This window comes from Glossina fuscipes, unplaced genomic scaffold, assembly GCF_014805625.2.
Source record: "Glossina fuscipes isolate IAEA_lab_2018 unplaced genomic scaffold, Yale_Gfus_2 0, whole genome shotgun sequence".
Classification (NCBI taxonomy): Eukaryota; Metazoa; Arthropoda; class Insecta; order Diptera; family Glossinidae; genus Glossina; species Glossina fuscipes.
In genome coordinates, this window is record NW_023998414.1 from 138848 (window position 1) to 157452 (window position 18605).

The 18605-nt window shown below is 31.4% G+C and overlaps 2 protein-coding genes across 2 annotated transcripts in view; both read right to left on the reverse strand.

Moving 5' to 3' along the window:
* Positions 1-3632: 3632 nt before the first annotated feature.
* Positions 3633-4220, reverse strand: LOC119642353 (ATP synthase membrane subunit DAPIT, mitochondrial). Its single transcript, XM_038041490.1, has 3 exons — positions 4131-4220; positions 3960-4045; positions 3633-3884 (listed from the first exon to the last, which is right to left on the reverse strand). Exons 2-3 carry the CDS (start codon positions 4035-4037, stop codon positions 3813-3815), a joined length of 150 nt encoding a protein of 49 aa, XP_037897418.1. The 5' UTR covers positions 4038-4045; positions 4131-4220; the 3' UTR covers positions 3633-3812.
* Positions 4221-6182: 1962 nt separating this feature from the next.
* The window catches only part of LOC119642345 (uncharacterized protein DDB_G0283357-like), a 36314-nt gene continuing 23891 nt past the window's right edge, over positions 6183-18605 (reverse strand). Inside the window, exon 3 of the mRNA XM_038041484.1 lies at positions 6183-7255. Within this exon, the coding sequence (XP_037897412.1) occupies positions 6323-7255 (933 nt within the window). The 3' untranslated portion in view covers positions 6183-6322. The remainder of the gene's footprint in view (positions 7256-18605) is intronic.

The following is an 18605-nucleotide window of genomic DNA, read 5'->3' on the forward strand; positions in this document are numbered from 1 at the left end:
CATATGCCTATATATATATATATATATATATATATATATATATATATATATATATATATGTCTTGAAATACGTTTTAAGCCGGCGAACAGGATAGGAACACACACGTCCCAGAAGATAAGTAACAGCAACAATTGTTGAAGTATAATAGAGAATAAAAAAAATTTAAGAATTATTTTTTTTTTAAACAAGTTTTTTTTCTATTTTCAATTGAATGCGAATATAAGAAGGAGAAAAGAAAGGCATAGCAAATGATTTCTTCAACATTTTTCGTTGGGTAATATAATAAATAAATAAAGAAATAAAACAAAAAACCAACTCTACACAAGTAGTAATGTTATTAATTCGTTTGAAATAGCAACAACAACAATAAACATTATTTTTCTTTTTTTTTTTTTAATTGTAATTTTTTTTTTTTTTTTAAATTAATATTATGTCCTTTATACATTATTGTCTTATAATAAATATATATTTTTAATTTTAACCTATATTTTATATAGTTTTAACACGTGCATGCAAACGTACATACCTATAAAAACAAAAGTCAACATTGACAACAGCGAAATACACACTTTTTCCCACATGATTTCATGATGTTGATGAAGTAAAAAAAAACTAAGTTTTGAAATCGGATAGAAATAAAAAAAAAAATAAATAAATAAAAATAATAAATAAAAAAAATTAAATAAAGAAATATTAACTGCTCTACTTGTAAGCACAGAGATCAAAAGAAATAAAATATAAATTAAACCTAACTCGTTAATGGCTTGTATGGCAGCCAGGCTGGCAGTGAGAGAGATAAAGGGTGGAGGACGGTTCGATGATAAACATAAATTCTTTATATAAATTATATTAATCCATTCACAAGTGACAGCGACATTGTATTATTCCATATGCTGCCATCAGTTAATAGGGAAAGCGAATAAAGACGAGCTGAAAAGAAAAATTTTTTGCTTTTTAATTATATTAAATGAGTGTTGCATTTTACCCAATTGTTGATATTTGAATATACCGTTACAAGAGAGCAAAATAATGAGGGGGATTAAATTAGAAAACATCAAAATAATTGCAAGACTTTAGGCGCCAACTTATGAAGAGCGAAAAAGCGAAAAGCTGTGCATGTTATTGACTCGCTGACTCACCGACTCGCTATTGATCACTACGACTATTATATATGCTTGTGATTTAATAATAATAATGCTAATAAGGCAATCAAGGCAGATACATAGCAAATTTAAAATCTCACCCAAAAGACTTGAAAAACTATATATATATATATATATATATAATGATTCCAGACAGACATTACAATAAAATTTACTCATCTACACTCGGCTAAGACAAAATTAGAAAATGAAATCAAATAAAATTTTTACTTTCATTACACAGGAGAAAAAACTAATAGAATTTAGAAAAGAAAAATATGTGTAAACGGAATTATTATTTTCCAAAAACAGCAAAAAGGCTTAATTTATCGTTGAATCTAACCTGAAAGAGAAACGAATGATACATGGAAAGTTTGAAATATTGATGCGCAATGAAACATTTTTATTAAAAAAGAAACAAAAAAATATATATATATATAAATTAATAAATAACAAGAAAAAATAATAATTTTACCTAAATGTTTCAAAATTAAAATTTATCAAGAAGAGATCTTGGCTTTCTCAAAAAATTATTAAAAAAAAAAAAAAAAAAAAAAAAAAAAAAAACAAAGGTCTCTCCCTCAATGAATAATAATAAAGATTAAACACTATTGAACAAACAACATAACTTTCTCAAAAAATCGGTCAACAAATTGTAAAATTAAAAATTTTTTTTTTTGTTGATTGTTTCAATTTTATTTATTAATATTATTATTATTATTTTTATTTTTTAGTCTTTTTATTTCTTTTTTTTTTCTGTTTTCTACTACCGCGTCGTTATTAGAAAGATTTAAAAGTAAATAAAATTGTAATAATAATTATTACTGGAAGAAAGAAAATAAACTCCCAAAAAGCAAACCCTATACATATTTATAAAATATTGTCAAAACAAGCAACAACAAGCAACAACAACAGCAACAAAAAAAAACAATAACAAAAACAACAACTAATTACATACATTACATATATAAACTTCATATAATCTTAATTTTAGCTGCTGCAATAATGGAAGTAACAAAAACATAAACAAAAAGCTATTTAGTGAGAATGAATTCGTTTTTTTTTTTTTTATTATTATTATTATTAATCCCATTCTATATAATGCAAAATCAAATGTTTTTCATTTCGCAATTTTTTGACATAAATAAATACATGTAAGAAGAAAAAGTAATCAAGAAATCCATTATTATACTATGAATGCAGAAAAGAAAAAAAAAATCGCATCTATATAAATGCAATTTATAAAAATTAATATACATTACAACAACAAAATATTATAATTAAAACAACAACCAACATAAACACACACAAATGGTAAAAGATTTAAAAAAAAAAAAAAAAAAAAAAATATGGCAAATAAAAAATTCAGAAAAAACTTACATTCTCTATCCCGAAAACAAAATGGAGTAGAATGCGTTTTTTTTTTTCCTCATTAATTCACATACAATCAATCATCATTGTAATCATTATAACAGTTTGTTAAGTACGTTTTAAGCGTTACGTGTAGGAACATGACATGATTTGTAGATCTTCGCTATGATTATAGCTTCAAAGTGACATCGAGAAGAGAGAGAGAGAGAGACTGGATGAAAATATTCATTAGGAATTCGGCAGGAGATGCTGGTAATAAGCGAAGATTTGCGTTGTATTTGGAAATAACGAGAAATTAGGGTTTAACTTGAAGTGAAGTGTTTTGTCCAGGAAAAGCACAAAGCGTATATTAATTATCAAATTTTTTATCAACGCTAAAAAAATTCCATCTGGGGGTATCGCGTTCATTTGCTTCCCGTATAATAACTGCAATTTTTCAATATTTTGTAAAAAGGGTAAGAAGACAGGATTCTTAGTAAGAAAACGTTCTCCTGCCCGTCCTCAATTTTTATTGAACAATATTCAAAACCGTTTTAATAGAACTTTCGATCGTGGGAAAGTGTACAGTGGATGCAGACCTTAAAGACATGAAAAGTATTTTGCGTAAAACACTTAAGCTAATTGGGATAGTTTGACAGCAATTTTAACAAAATTTCAATATGTCAGACCATGGAAAATTAATAGCTGAGTTTACTGTTCATTTCAGCTTTGATTGAATCTGCAAAATCATGTGGAAAATTGCGAGGATACTAATCTTTTAAATCAAAACATAATTTTTCAAGTTTTTACTATGCACGCGTGTATAATTACAAAAGCTGAACATAAGTACACAATTATCCATTATATAAACGATGTAAGACGTTGAATTCTGAAAAGATGCCGTCACAGCGAATCACATTTGATAAGGAAAGTGTGTGCGACATTGAAAACATTACATTTAAGTACATGTCTCAGCAATGGCAACAAAAAGTGATATAGAGTATATGTATATATATGTATAGGATCATCCTCCATCTAATCTATTTCCCAACTTTGGTCGCGCTTGCGAAGCAATTGTGATCACAACTCATTGTTCGGACATAACGTCTCTCTTTCATGAACTTGGTAAGAAACAACCGTTTTTTGTGTTTTTATGAATAACGGCTTGTCCTCCGTTATTCCTTTATTTTATTCGTCCTAAATTTGACTTGCATAAATCACACAATCACAATTAATTATCGAAATATGTTAAAAAAAAAAAAGGAAACGAGCGGCATAAAACTAAATCTTCTCATGTTTACACTTGCTTTTGCCGATGTTTACTTCTTCTTTGGTTTCATCATGTTGTAGGCGATAATCAATCCAATAACCGCGTAAGTGGCTTTGCCCACCTGAAATTTTTGGAATATATAATCAGACGATTAAGTAATCATTATTGCAATAGCCAGTAATGTCAGCAATTTTACATTAGCGCGGCCAGCAGTAGTGGTGCCGTTGAAATATTTAGATAAACCAGTTAGTTTAGCATCATCACCGCCTGCCATTGTTTCAGCTGAATAGATGAATAGAATAATATTACAATAAAAAAAAATAAATAAAAAACATTTCCTTTTATGATATTTATAAGACGAACTTACTTCTTTATTGAATTTTCCTGCACAAATGTTTTCTCAACGATTTGCTTTTCACTACCAGTGAGGAAGAAAAAAATCTTCTAGTTTGAGGTTACAATTAAGATACGTTATGTAAGAAACAGAGATGTATTATGGTATTAAAATTTATGCAAAGGTATTGCCAGCTCGTATTTGAATAACTCCGAAAAGAAAATTAAGTAAGCGCAAAATAAACTGTGTTAGCGACATTAAGATGAAACTGTACGAAAATTAATATTACATTTGTGGGATGAGTGGAATATAAAATCTAATACTCATCTCTCGTTAGAGATGAAGACTGCGAGAAAAGAATTCAATCGAACAAAAAGGGAAGGCAAAAGAATTTTGTAAAATGAATTTTGTAAAAAATTACCTTTTGTGTGATAGAATTTACCTAAACACTTGCATTGAGTGTAACCTTCTTAACGTGTAAAAAAAGGTACGGAAAAGATTTAGTTCGGTCGATTAGCCCTCTGTTTTTAAATAAGTAAAACAAATTTGCATAGATGGAGATAAAAAAAAAGCCCTCTACTTCTACTTCGTTAGGCAGCAACAAAGCTTAAAATAATTTTAATCTACTTGCAGGCATATTTGAAAAATGTAATAATATAAGCAATTCTTACTGTATAGCAAACAACAACAACGAAACAACTTTTATGATCTCCACCTGAAATTTCCATCTACAAGGAATATTCAACATCCGCCGTAAAACCGATGTTAAAAACTAAAAAAACTCAAAATGTTACTCAATCATTTATTATTTTTTTTATTTATTTTTTATATCATATGTTAGCTATGTATAAAAGCAAATGGACATCAGGTTCAAAGGGTTCAACTTTGTTCTGCGATTTATCGGCAAGAAATGATAGAATACATAGCATGTCGGCTTCTTCATGTTAGTCACGAACGCCTGAATGGCGACGGGCAGAACCGATTCAACCTAAATAATATTTTGATTTTATACTTGCCGTTCCTATTGGACTCATTTGGTGGTTAATGGCAGTAACATTATTTAATTTAGAAACTTTACGACAGGCCTTATATCAAAGCAATGATTATGCTTACGACTCGTTTTATGGTGTATTCCTAGTTTCGAAACCTTCAAAACTGAACCGAATCGGCAAATTGCTTTTTAAAGAATAGATAATCTGGAATTAATAATTCTCTCATGTCGTATAACACTGATATAAGTGATCGGAGCGCGTCAAGCCGGACGTTTGCGACAACCCAATATTGTTCAATATAAGAAAGATTTTGCATTTATAGGTATATTAGTTGTATTTCTTTAGTGTTATTTTGGTTCTATATATATATATATATATATATATATTCCTCTAATATATTTTCTAAACATTAAATATTTTTTTTATTAAGTATTTGTTTTATTATTATTATTATTATTATTTTTATTTTTGTTTTTTGCAAGATACTTAACTCAATTCGATTAAATATTATTAAAATTTCTTATATATCACAAATAAAAAAAGATGAAGGAAAAAAAAAAAAAAAGAAAAAAGAAGAAGATAAATGTGAAGTGCACTGGTGATAAAATTCGCAAAAGCAAAATATTTACAAAACAAAAGCAAGAGAACTCGTTGCATAAAATCAAAATAATTTAATTTTTTACAAATATTTACAATTTTTTTTTTTTATTATTTTTTTTAATTAATATATAATTGTATTAAGTAAGCTGTCATGTTGCATTCGCTCCAAGTATATGACATTTTTTCGTTTTTTTCTGTTTTTCTTTATTTTTTCGAATATCTATATTTATCTTATATTATACAAAATTTGTTTTAAATTTTCTAAAATGATTTCTCATTATTCATTTTTCATATCTTACTGTTTTCATGTTTTGAACGTTTCTAGCGTTCGGCCTGCAGATTAATATTATTTTCTAATTGGTTCAAAAATTAAGTTTATTTTCACTAAAAAAAAAGTGTTTGGTACGGGGTTTGGGTCTTAGTTGTGCTCAAAGAAATGCTATTTTTCTTTTCCCTTTTACTTTTTCATTCTATTTATTTATTTATTTATTTATTTATTTATTTATTTAATTTTATTTCATTATAATAATTTGATAAACGGATGAGTATCGGTTAGTTGGTTGCCCTAACTATTTGATATATTATTTATGCTTATGGGGAATTATCTTACATTAAAATGTCAATAAATAAATTTCATCTATCGTCTTGATTTTCACATTTTATTCGTTTATCTGCGCTCTGTGCAAGCAATTGTTGCTGCTGCTGCTGTTGTTGCTGCTGCTGTTGTTGCTCGGTCAGCATTAACAATTTCTCTGCTCGTTGCGTTTGCTCGCGTCGCTCATCTTCATTATCATCGCAGATATCGATTTCTTCTTTATCACAATCATCTTCGTCGTTGTCGTCGTTATCACACATTAACTCATCATTTTCTACATCGTAATGTTTATGTGATAATTGTTGCTGTTGCTGTTGTTGTTGTTGTTGTTGTTGTTGTCGATCTTTTTGCAATTGTTCTTCGTGTTGACGTCTTCTTTGCATTTCGGCAGCCTCGGCCATCATTAATTGATGCTGATGTTGTTGCTGTTGTTGCTGATGATGTTGATGCTGTTGATGCAACTGTTGTAAATGATGCAAATGTTGCTGCTGATTATAAGGATGATGTTGCATAACACTATGATGAGCCGCTGCTGCCGTCAACATATCGTGTGCATTGGCTGCTGTCTGCTGATTACCATTCAAATTATGACCGATTTGTGAGCCTTTATGATGTTTGCTATTTTGATGATGACTATTATCGAACAATAGACGCGATATTGAAAACGATGATATTGGTGAATTATGGGTACTGCCCGCCGAATATGAGGTATTTGTATCATCGGAGGTGGGAGTTTCACGATCGCTTTCATCCGATTTTAAAACTTCAGCCGCTTCTAGCGATTTCTTATGCATGCCAAGCAGCCAAGGTGCCACAGATTCATCCTCTTTGGCAGATTTAATAATAGTTTCAGGTAATGGCAGTGAATGTCTAACCATCGCTCCGTAAAGGCCGTACTCGGCCATTTTAGTGCTGTGACCCCAACATTTTTCAGTTTTACGCCACTTGGCCCGACGATTTTGGAACCAAACCTATATTAAAAGACAAAGCGAAATCATTTAAAAAATTTATGTGAAAGCGAAATTGATATTGGATCGCTACAGCATATACCAATCTATACATATATACACACACACACATACATACATACACACACATACATACAAAAAGTACAGGGCTATCGTGGGTAACGGATTGTGACCGGCCTGCACGTACTATTCGTAATACTACATACAACTTATTACATTTCGTCGTGTAACGAGAGTCAATACAAAACAAACTTTCAATATTTTCCCTGTTTTTTTTTTGTTCTCTTCATCACCCGCGAACGTTCAGATTGCTTTGCTTTATGGCGTTTTTCTTTGCTTTGATTTTCTTTTTCTTTTTTTAATATCATAACGGTATCCGGATATTTGCATGCACTTGCTTGTATGCGAGTGTTATTTGATATTCAATTAAATTTAATCGAAAGCGGTTCCTCTACAAAAGGGACAGATCAGAGGGTATGAAGGTTCACAACCTTCATCGATACACTGCATGAGTGTGAGTGAGTGTTAGATGTAATCATAAGAAGTGATGATGTCATAGATTTTATATATGTAAAATGCATGAGTTAATACGGGAATCAGTTGAAAGAATTGCACTCCAATAGGATTAACTTTTAAATGCCCTACACTAAGTCTCGTAAGGCAATTCTTTATCTATTTTCGTATGAATATATATTAAAAACTATACTTTTTTGTCGTATAAAAGCCGAGTGTTCGTGGGAAGCCTTCTTTGAAAAATTGTCCGAAGGGTCATGTTTTTGTATTCGAAAATTACGGTAGTAAATCTATTCAGATTTATAATAATTACTCTTTATTAATTTTGATAATAATATCTTGAAAATTAGATATATCTGGAATAGAAGAAATCTTGTTTTAGGTAAGAAGGGTCCAAGTATTTGATCTAATTGAAAGTTTTCATCGCTCCTTTCATTCGAGATATAATTAAGATGGAAAATTTCTCTCAGAAATCTCAGTCGCTTTGTCGTACAATCTTATCGGATCGAATTCAATTGCAATAGCGTTCATCAATATCTTGAAAATTGCGATCAGAATCGATATTCTGAAATTGATATAGTAAAACCTGAACCAATTTATTTAATACTAGATTAGGGGTTTATATCAATGTCGTAGTGTAGATGTTGTTACTTGAAAGCTTCGATTGTTTTCATACTTTCACTCGGCGATTCAGTTGCTTCACGACAAATCAGCCCCGACTATGGAACCAACCGTCTTACGTATGAGAGTAACTTCATCACTCTTTATCTCGTCCGACGTCACTGCGTACAGATGAACGCAACAATGAGGGAATTTCTGCCCCAAAACTTCTCTCTCTCTCTCTCTCTCTCTCTCTCTCTCTCTCTTCTTGTAACATAAAAAATATGTATTGAAAAATTTACACTATTTCTGGACCTGACTACTAGAACCAACTGCCTCACTTATGCATACATAAGAGTTTTTCATCATCTAGTATTTATCTCCTAAACTCATCTGAGGGTATTTGTGACCCAAAACTGGCGTCTCTTTCTCTCTCTCTCTCTCTCTCTCACTCTCTCTACCTGTAAGGTAATAAATATATATATTGAAAAGTTTAAACTATTTCTAGACGATCTGTAGATCGGTTCATGAAGGTGTGGGACATTTCTTACACATACATTCCCATGGCATAGTCATTATCATCTGTACGCAATAGCGAGGGAATGTCTGCCATCAAATTTCTCTCTCTCTCTCTCTCGCTCTGCCTCTCTCCCTTCTCCTTTTCTTAATTCTTGTAACCTAAGAAATATATGTTGAAAAGTTTAAACTATTTCTGGACGATCCCTAGATCGATATGGCACATTTCGTATACGTACATGCAGTTCCATTGCATAGTCAAGGTTAAATAAAATGAACAGATTTAATATTCAAAGGTGTCACATATCCGTATCGCTGCACATAATTATTCTTTGTTCCTTTCGTTCTTTGCTTTAAACAAAAATTCTTATTGAAGATTGCGTGTGGTTAGAGCGCTACCTGTATAGTATATAGGGACATATGAATAGCATAAATTTAATGAAAAAAGCAACAAAAAAAAAAAAAAAATGTCATCCTTAGTCGATATTAGGGATAGGGAAATAAAAGGAAATCTCTTAAAATATCTCTCTCAAATTGTATTATGATGACGACATGACGAAGCGTTCTATTATAATATTTCTATGTCCATATATTTCTTATTCTTGTCTTGATTCAAGAATGCAAAGAAAAAAAAAAAAAAAAAAAAAGTAAAGAAAAAGACACACATGTCGGGAAAGAATGTCTTCATGAGTTTTGCATGACGACAGAGTGTAAAAATATTTTGGGTATAATTCCAAAGTTCCTTATGCGATTTTAAAATTTTTTTAAGCAAATAATATACAAATATTTATGTATTTTAATTAACGCAAAAAAAAAAAAAAAAAAAAAACAAAATGAATGGAATGAGAATTTCACACATTAAACAGGTAAAGAAGAGGATTGATGACAATGCCGGACGCAAAAATGCAAAAGCAAAAAAGGGTTTTCAACCAAAACAAAGAAATATTTTTGCAGAAAAATTGCTTATGCTTTTTACGTTGTGCGGTCCGGAATATCTTGCCAAACATCCCAATCAAAAAAAAAAAAAACAAAAACGCCTCACCCACGTTGTAGGCAGGCAATCTGTTAAGTGTTTGCAAAAATTTTGATCATTAATTTGTCACGCGAGAAAAGCATTTATTGTGGAAAATTGACGATATCGTGCCGAAAGACCTTATAAGGGTTTCGGCAGCGTTCTACTCTACTGATCCGTTTTCGCAAATTCCTCGCAACCTCTGCGGACCCCCGTGCCAGTCAAGCCCATTCTGCTTGCGATCTGAACAAGTGATAGTCAAGGAAGGCGATATAGTGGGCATTCGGCGCTGCAACAATGAATCCTGGAAAATTCGTTCGCAACATGTGGCTAGAAAATGGCATTTTCGGGCAGGATTGTGTTGTAGCCGTTCTGGCTCTTTTTAGGCTAATTGCGCATAGATCGCATCGTAAAAATCTAGAAACAATTGATTCGTCAATTGCTAAGCTATTCTTCGAAAGTTCTTCGAGTCTTGCAACTTATGCTTCTCCCCATCACAATCACTGCTACTAGTTCAGGCGGCGATCAGCGTCATCATCAGTCGGCCTCTGAATATGTTTGGCTACGCTTCGGCAGCACATTTCTTCAAATCAAACCACATTAGTAATGAATTTAAAAGAAGAAGAAGAATTTTGAGCGTTCAACGAATAAATATTAGAGAGAGAGAGAGAGAGAGAGAGAGAGATAGGAAGGACAGACTCTCTGGTACTCTGGTATTTGTCATTTCCTATATCACGATGATTAAAATTTTTGCAAGCACCAGCAATGCATTACTTCACTGTACTTTAATAAACTATACTCTGTACTATGATGAAATGACGAAATAAGTTTATCGCCATGCCTTCGTTCAAGTTGTTAGGCATAAAAAGGAGAAGGAAGAAGAAGAAGAAGAAGAAGGAGAAAAAAAAAAATAATAATACAATTGTTGTCATCACGACGGGAATGAAATGCAAAGAAATAATTGCCCGGAAAGTGTGGAAACTTAACAAGATAATAACATAATTATTGTTATTGTTGTTATTGCTATTATATAATTATTGCAGGTTTTTCTTATTATTGCTTTTTTTTCTCGTTTTTCGTTTTTTTGTTTTTTTTTTTTTTCTAGAATTCTCCGTTTTCTCTTTAATGTAAAAGAGCCAAGTGGTAGCTGCTGCCGCGCTACCATTAATTATTTACTCAGACATTTGCATTAATTTGTATAATGAGCTGTTAATTTTTGTGTTTTTTATTTTTTTTTGTTTTTTTTTTGTTTATTTTTATAAAATATGTTCGTTCACAAATAAAAATAGCGAAACATGAACAACACAAACAACAAGAACAATAACGGTAACAACAACAATTAAAGTGAAATGCATGTTAATGCGATAATTATGCATTATTATGTAATTAACATTTAAACGGAAAAGGAAAAAGAAAAAGAAGAAGAAGAAGAATGAGATGAATAAGAAGAACAAGACGAATATTACAAAGCAAAACATCAGCAGCAACAACAACAACAAAAACAACAAAAAAACAACTGAAATGGAATCCACAAAAAAAAAAAATTAAAAAAATAAAAGGAAGGTTAACATGCAAATAATAGTAATAAAAATGAAGCAACAACAAACATACACACAAACAAACAAACAAATAAACAAACAAAAAAAAAAAAAAAAGAAAAAGCAGCAAAAAAGAAATAATAAAATAATAAAAGGAAAATTGTGCTGACAAGTCAAGTGTTAACTGAAAAAATTTGCATTAAATGCATTAAGCGCACTTGTTAATGTTTTCGTTCTTATGCTTAATGTTGCTGTTTCGTTGCCGTTCTTGCTATTATTGCTATTGTTGCTGCTGCTGCTGCTGTTGTTGTTGTTGTTGTTGCGCTTGTCAATTTTAAACTTCCATAAACATTTATTATCAAATTAAAAGTGCTTAAAACGCTTTAAACTTTTACACAGAAAAAAAAAAATAAATAAATAAATAAAAAAAAAATAAAAAAATAATAATAAAAATGGGAAATATTTCTATTTATGCGGCTGAGGGTGAACTTTATCCTAGAACTTATATATACATGCGGTAGTGCGCGAACAACCACCACCCCAAACATTGTAACAAGTCAGTCATCGTAGTCAAGCACGAGTTGTTTAATTTGTTTATTTTGAAAAGAAATCTGCCGACTAGCAGGTCCATCAGTTCAGAAATGTTTTTTTTTTTTTTTTTTTTTTTTTTTTTTTTTTAACAAATTTTGCGATCCCATGGCAGTTATGGTTGGTCTACACGTATACAGTAGACGCTGCTGTCAAATCTGGTGGCGGTAAATTGCCTACACCTGGAGCTATATATGCATGGAATTGAAATGAAAAAATTTTTATTAAGATTAAGTGAAAATTCGAAAGCTGATGAATATTTGAAATGACTATCTTTTTAACTAACTTGGAAAAATCACAAAAATTGCAAGCATTATTAATGACTAGAATATGATATGATATGATATGATATGATAAGTGACAACCAATAACTGAGATAGCGGAAGTGGTAGATCGATGTAACAAACGGCTCTTTAAACTTCCAATACTATATCATTTTTAGTATAATTATCATAATCCATGTAAATTTTGTTATTAGCGGTTTGTAGAGGATATTTGGATCATAATTGATGCAAGTGTGGATATAAGAGTTTTGTAGATGGCATTTGTATGAATATAAGCTGTTTGTAGATGGTATTGGTTTGGTTATTAGCTGTTTGTAGAAACTAATACTTTATATAAAAGCAATTATTCAATCATTCTTTTATATATATATTATTTTTATATACATTTATTTAATTAAAAATGAAAATAATTTTTTTTAATCTTTTACTTGAACTTTATACTTCTTCAATTGGATATTTGCTCAATGTAATTGAATAATCAATATTTTCTACGTGCAAGTTAGTTATTAATTTAACTACAACCTTAGTATTATTAAGATCAATTTAGTATATCTTGATTTCATTCATGATAAATTCCTAGTAATAAAATAATAATGAAAATAGTAGAGCGGTTTGTAGATGGTATTGGTTTGGTTATTAGCTGTTTGTAGACAGTATGTGGTTTTGTGGTTGGCTGCGTTGTTCGCCTTCAAATTCTTGTACAATTTGGGGCCAAATTCGATCTCTCTCTCTCTCTCTCTCTCTCTCCACCTCCACCTCCACCTCCACCCTCCCCGGCCCCATTCCCCCCCATCAAGTTATTATTATGTAATTGCCAAGTTTAACGATTCGCGGAACAGGTTTTGCTTGACAATCTAAAGGTTAGCTCTAAGATATTAACTGACATTTATCGGACATTGCAGCGTTTTACGTCGATACTAGCTTTTTCCTGTCAATTTTCGTAGGAGATACTGTTGGTGTGAGATGATGAGGGAGCTAAGCGGTGGTTGGGGGGGGGGGGGGGGGGGATGGTTTGTTTACTATAACACAAGGGATGGATGTTTGGTTTTTTGTGTAAAAATCAAAAAAAAAATAAACAAACGCAATAAAAATTTGTTACACGTTGTTGTGTTTTTTTGCTTTCCTTTCTTGCTATTGCTGTTGCCGTTCAGAGCTTATTATGTAAAGGGTGTTAAATGCTAACAACTCATGCAGAAATAATTTATTGTCATATGCGTTAACTCTTGCGTCAAGCTAAATGCAAATCTTTCCCCTACATCTTCGTATCGTTCATATGTTTATTTTCGATGATTGTTTTTATAGCGACCCGCGTCGCAAAACATCATCAATTTCATAACCTTCACAATAGATCTACTACTACTCCTATTACTATTATTACTACCACTACTACTACTACTACTACTACTACTACTACTACTACTACTACTACCAGTACTTATACTATTGATTCTCTTCTGAATCTGTTTATGTCAAAAGCTCCCCAGTGTAATAAAAAATGGTAAAAAGGAGAAGAAGAAGAAGAAGAAGAAGAAAAAGAAAAGGAAGAAGAAGAGGAAAAAGATGTGAGGCACGCGTTTACACTTGAAATTGTGGGAAATTTGTTTTTTTTTTTTTTTTTTTTTTTATGAAAAAGTCTGTTAAACGTTTGCCTATCTCTTCCGCTTTTAACAAACACAAGATTAAGTTGTCTCTTGGGACGCGTTCAATGTATATTCCGCTTCTTGTTTTGCCTGCATATAACAATGTGCATGTGGCTGTGTCTCTCTCTCTGTGTGTGTATGTGTGTGTATGTGTGTGTGTGTTTTGTTTGTAACAAATTGAAAATTGACCGTTTAATGTCATGTTCTTCGCCAACTTAAGTACACTTTAAACTAATTGCTTTTGGGATTTGTTTAGCAACTGAAGCAAAAAGTACTTTTTCACGGCTCGAATAAAATTAATAAGTTAATCAATTATATGAGTGAAGTAGGCGTGTTCCATTTTCAAGCATACGCAATCCATTGGTAAACTGATGGCATGAGCTGAGCGCATGGAACGCATGCTTTCTTCTAACATACTCTATATATATATATATATATATATATATCACACGGTTGTTTGCATAAGTTCTTTCAGGCCTTTGGTCATTAAATCGAACATATGTCATCCTGATCGGTAGTGTTTTTGATATTTTCCTGAATTTCTAGGTGAAAAACTGCGGCCAAGCAATTTTCACAGGCATCTTAGGCGATCCACTTTCCTTCGTTGTACTATTAAGACATTGTGGCGGAACGCGTAACAACTCATTTACGAACGTGACAGACGCATTAAAATTACCCAACGTCCCGTTTCATTTCAAATGGAACGGGAATCATCGAATCATCGTCGATGTGCTCGAAGTGGCACACGGTGCACAATTTGCATCTCGTTCTCGACGAATATATAACATTAGTGTAGGTTGCTTCCGTTCGGGTTTTTCCATTCCGTTCATGTAGCAGTTTGCATGCAGCGCACAACGTCTTCGCTACACTATTTTAATATCTCATATGTCGAACGTTGCATTCCTTTAGCCCGTTAACCGTATCCTCTAAAATTGCTGTAATTTTGTTTCGCTTCGTCAGCGATTCGCGAACAGATTCGAACGGAATTCGAATTCGGCTCATTCGCGCTTATAATTCATGTTCATTTATCTAAACGTGGAGCATCTTGTTATAGCTAACCGTATGAGAAGGGCTTGAAATACGATTTTTTTTTTTTAGTTACGTTTTGTGTCATAGAATGAATTATGATGATATTCGCTTATCATCGTCATTGTCAAATTTCTAAATACTATGAAGTATTGAAAATTTCAGAATTTCAGAATCATTTTCAAAACACACAATTTTTATACTCCTCGCCTCGTTTGCAACGCCCAGACAGAAACAGCAAAGGCCCCAATAAAGTATATATTTTCTTGATCAATATCAAATTCTAAATCGACTTAAGCATATCCGTCTATCCGTGTGTTTGTCTGTGTAGTGTTTATTGTAAACATTCTCCTGACCGCAAAAACGAAACTATTGACGCCAAGTTTGGTCGAAACATTGGAATTTCTTGCGCGCAAGTTGTTATTGAAAATGGGCAAAAATCAATCGAAGCAGACGTCCACGTGAATCACGTGAACTGAGAGAGATTATCTTTGTTTTTCAAAGGAAATGAATAATTGATTGCGATGCTGTAGCATCTTTGCACAAAAATGGAAAAAAATTGACCACGCCTACCCACTAATATAGTGTATAGAAAATTGAATTTTTCCTTTCAATACCTTTGGAGTTACAACCAGTTACAACTTTTGAATGCACCTAAACATGTGCGCTTGTTTGTCTGTCCATCTGTTTGCTTGCAGAACTGTGTAGTAAACACTCTCTGTGTGATAAACATTCTCGCGCTAACGAAAATGAATCTATCTATCGCTTACGAAATTGGCAAAGGAATTTGAGAGGAACCTAACCTTTTCACAAGACACGGTCCGCAACACCCACACGCCTAGGCGAAAAAATTTTAAAAATAGAAAAAATCAGCTACGCCCACTTCATATTACACCTTTGTCTTTTTTTTTTTTTTTTTTTTTTTAATTACGGCGATGTTTATAAAAACTTCGGTCACGATCGAAGATAATTTTTTTTTTTTTTTTTTTTTTTAAGTTATCCGTTGGTATGTGCCTGTGCGGACACATCTCTCAAACACTTGATAGGGTTAGTATCTCTAAAGTTATGCAAATAAATTTAAAAAGCCACCTGTTGTGAAAAAAAATTCCCGAAAAATTTGCGATCACGTAACATGGCGATCTACTTTAGTCGAATATAGAGATGGTAATGCGATTCTTTTGTGTGGCATTCATATATATATATATATACAGTAGAAGAAATTTGAAAATCCAAAATACTATAGCGGGGCGTGGCCCACCATTACACCCACATCGTACACCATTTCATTCAGTAGAGACGTTGATTAAAAGATTGCTCAAAATAAAAGGCTTTCTATATAGAAGTTTCGTCCTTGGGCCAAAACATGTCGGTGTATCAATGCTCAGCGAAATATCGCAAAAATCGTGGCTAGAAGGTTGCACCTAAGAAACTAAGATGGACGGACAGGCGAACGGACAAACGCATAGATAAGCTTAATAATAATAAAAAGTGATTATCTCTCAAGTCCTTCTGGGTGTTGGATACATCCGCACAAATTTAACATGTCTTGTGCTACAAATGATGTAGGGTATAAAAATGGTTTGCTTCTGTGAAGAAATTTATGGACATCACTGGAGATATATGCAATTTATTCAAAGCACGCATTGCGAGCCCCATTGCGAACTCGTCTGTTTGAGCTTCAGCGTTCATTGGGATTGTGATTGAAAAAATTCATATTCAAACTCATACTTTGTATTCCCTTGTATTGCTTAGATTTAGATCGAATATATCGGATATTAACTACTGCCTCTTAAGGTTATATCCGTAATAATATTTGCACTGTTCGGCGCTTCAGATATTTATACGGGAGCTTATATTTACGCATTTGTGGGTCACGATTTCCTAATTGCCGAACGTTGTGAACAATGACGTTTACATAGGACGTTATCTTTGCAAAAAAAAAAAAAAATAAATAAAGTAAACCGAGCGATCCGAGCTATTATGATATAATCTTTTTTTTTTTTATTTTATACTCAGTTTGATTAGATAGTAGTTTTATCAAAGATTTTCACCTCGCAGATATACGCATAGGAACGAAATTGGTTTAGCTGTGTCCCCATTTTCACTGTGTCGGGCCAAATTTCTTCTTTTCAACTCTCTCTGAAGGCTTAATATTTTCTAGATAGATATATATATTAAATCTTATTATTACCTAGATAAGGCATATATATATATATGTATTTAAAGTACTTGTCATTCGATATCGTTAACTTTTTGAATTATTCTCTCAACTCTTATGGATGGTTCGGTAAATAAAACTTTTTTGAGAGGTTTTTTTTTTTTGAAAGTGAAAGAGGAAATTATTTTAAAATCCTCATCATATCTGATGATTAGAGATCTGTCCTTTGGAAATCCATTTAAATGATTTCGACGCGCTTTCATTAAACCATTAGCAAAACACTTATAATCGTTCGCTCGTTTCGTTAACTAATTGCACATAAAAGTGATTGCATTTTGAAGTTTTATTGTTCTTTTTCTATATATATATATATATAAGACTTCTTTGATGTTTAATGCTGTTAAATTTACAACAACAACAAAATAAAAAACAAAAAAAAAAAAAACGAGCAATTTGTTATAAAGTGCAATAGAAATTGCAGTTAAATATTTTTTTTTTTCAGCATATGGTTAAGTATTATTGAAAAACCACGAAAAATGTTGAGTTTTTTAAAAGCACCCTAAATACATGGACGCGATAGAAGCGATAGAGGGAAAAACCTGTTCCAAATTAACATAACAATCATCATAACAATCATCGTCATCATCATCATCATCATCATCATCATTATAAAGCAGGCACAACGACGTACTTGCGATAAGAATAAAATTTTTTTTTTTCTATAAAACGTAATAATATTTTTTAAAATTTCATTGAAAAAAGTCGATAATTAACTTGTGTGTAAGTGTAAGCTCTTAAAGCGAATCTATTTTAATATCCCTTAAAAGCAAATAAAAAATATATATATAATTGAAAAAAAAAAAAAAAATGAAAAAAAAAACAATGCCATTAGAAGAAAGGAGAAGTGCTTGCCTATAAGAACAAATCTTATTTGAGACTACACTTCTTCTTCTTCTTCTTGTATGAAAGATCTAACTAATGGCGCTTAAAAATATTCTTAAGATTCGCATCAATAAGAAAAATTGGGGCACTAAACTACTAAATGAATCTGACGATGATTTATTTTAATATATATGTATGTATATATATATATATATATATATATATATGTATAATATATGTGTAATATATCATTTGTTCTTTTTTTTTTTTTTTTTTTTTTTTTGTTGATTTGAAAAATTATCTTCAGTTAGATTATGTCTTACATTTAGTGGCTGATTTAGTATCAAGTTCATTTGTCTAACTAAAATATTTTGTGAGCTCAGTTAGTTGATGTTTTTGAATTTTTTTTTTTTTTTTGCGTTTTATTTTACAGTTATCGATTGCATATACATATATATATATATATATATATATATATAGTGAGTGAAGTGTAAACAACAACAGACAATTGGTAGACATACAAAAACCAAAAAAAAAAAACAAAACGAAAAACACAAAAGAGTTCTAGTGTAGAACAAAAAAGAACACACACACAC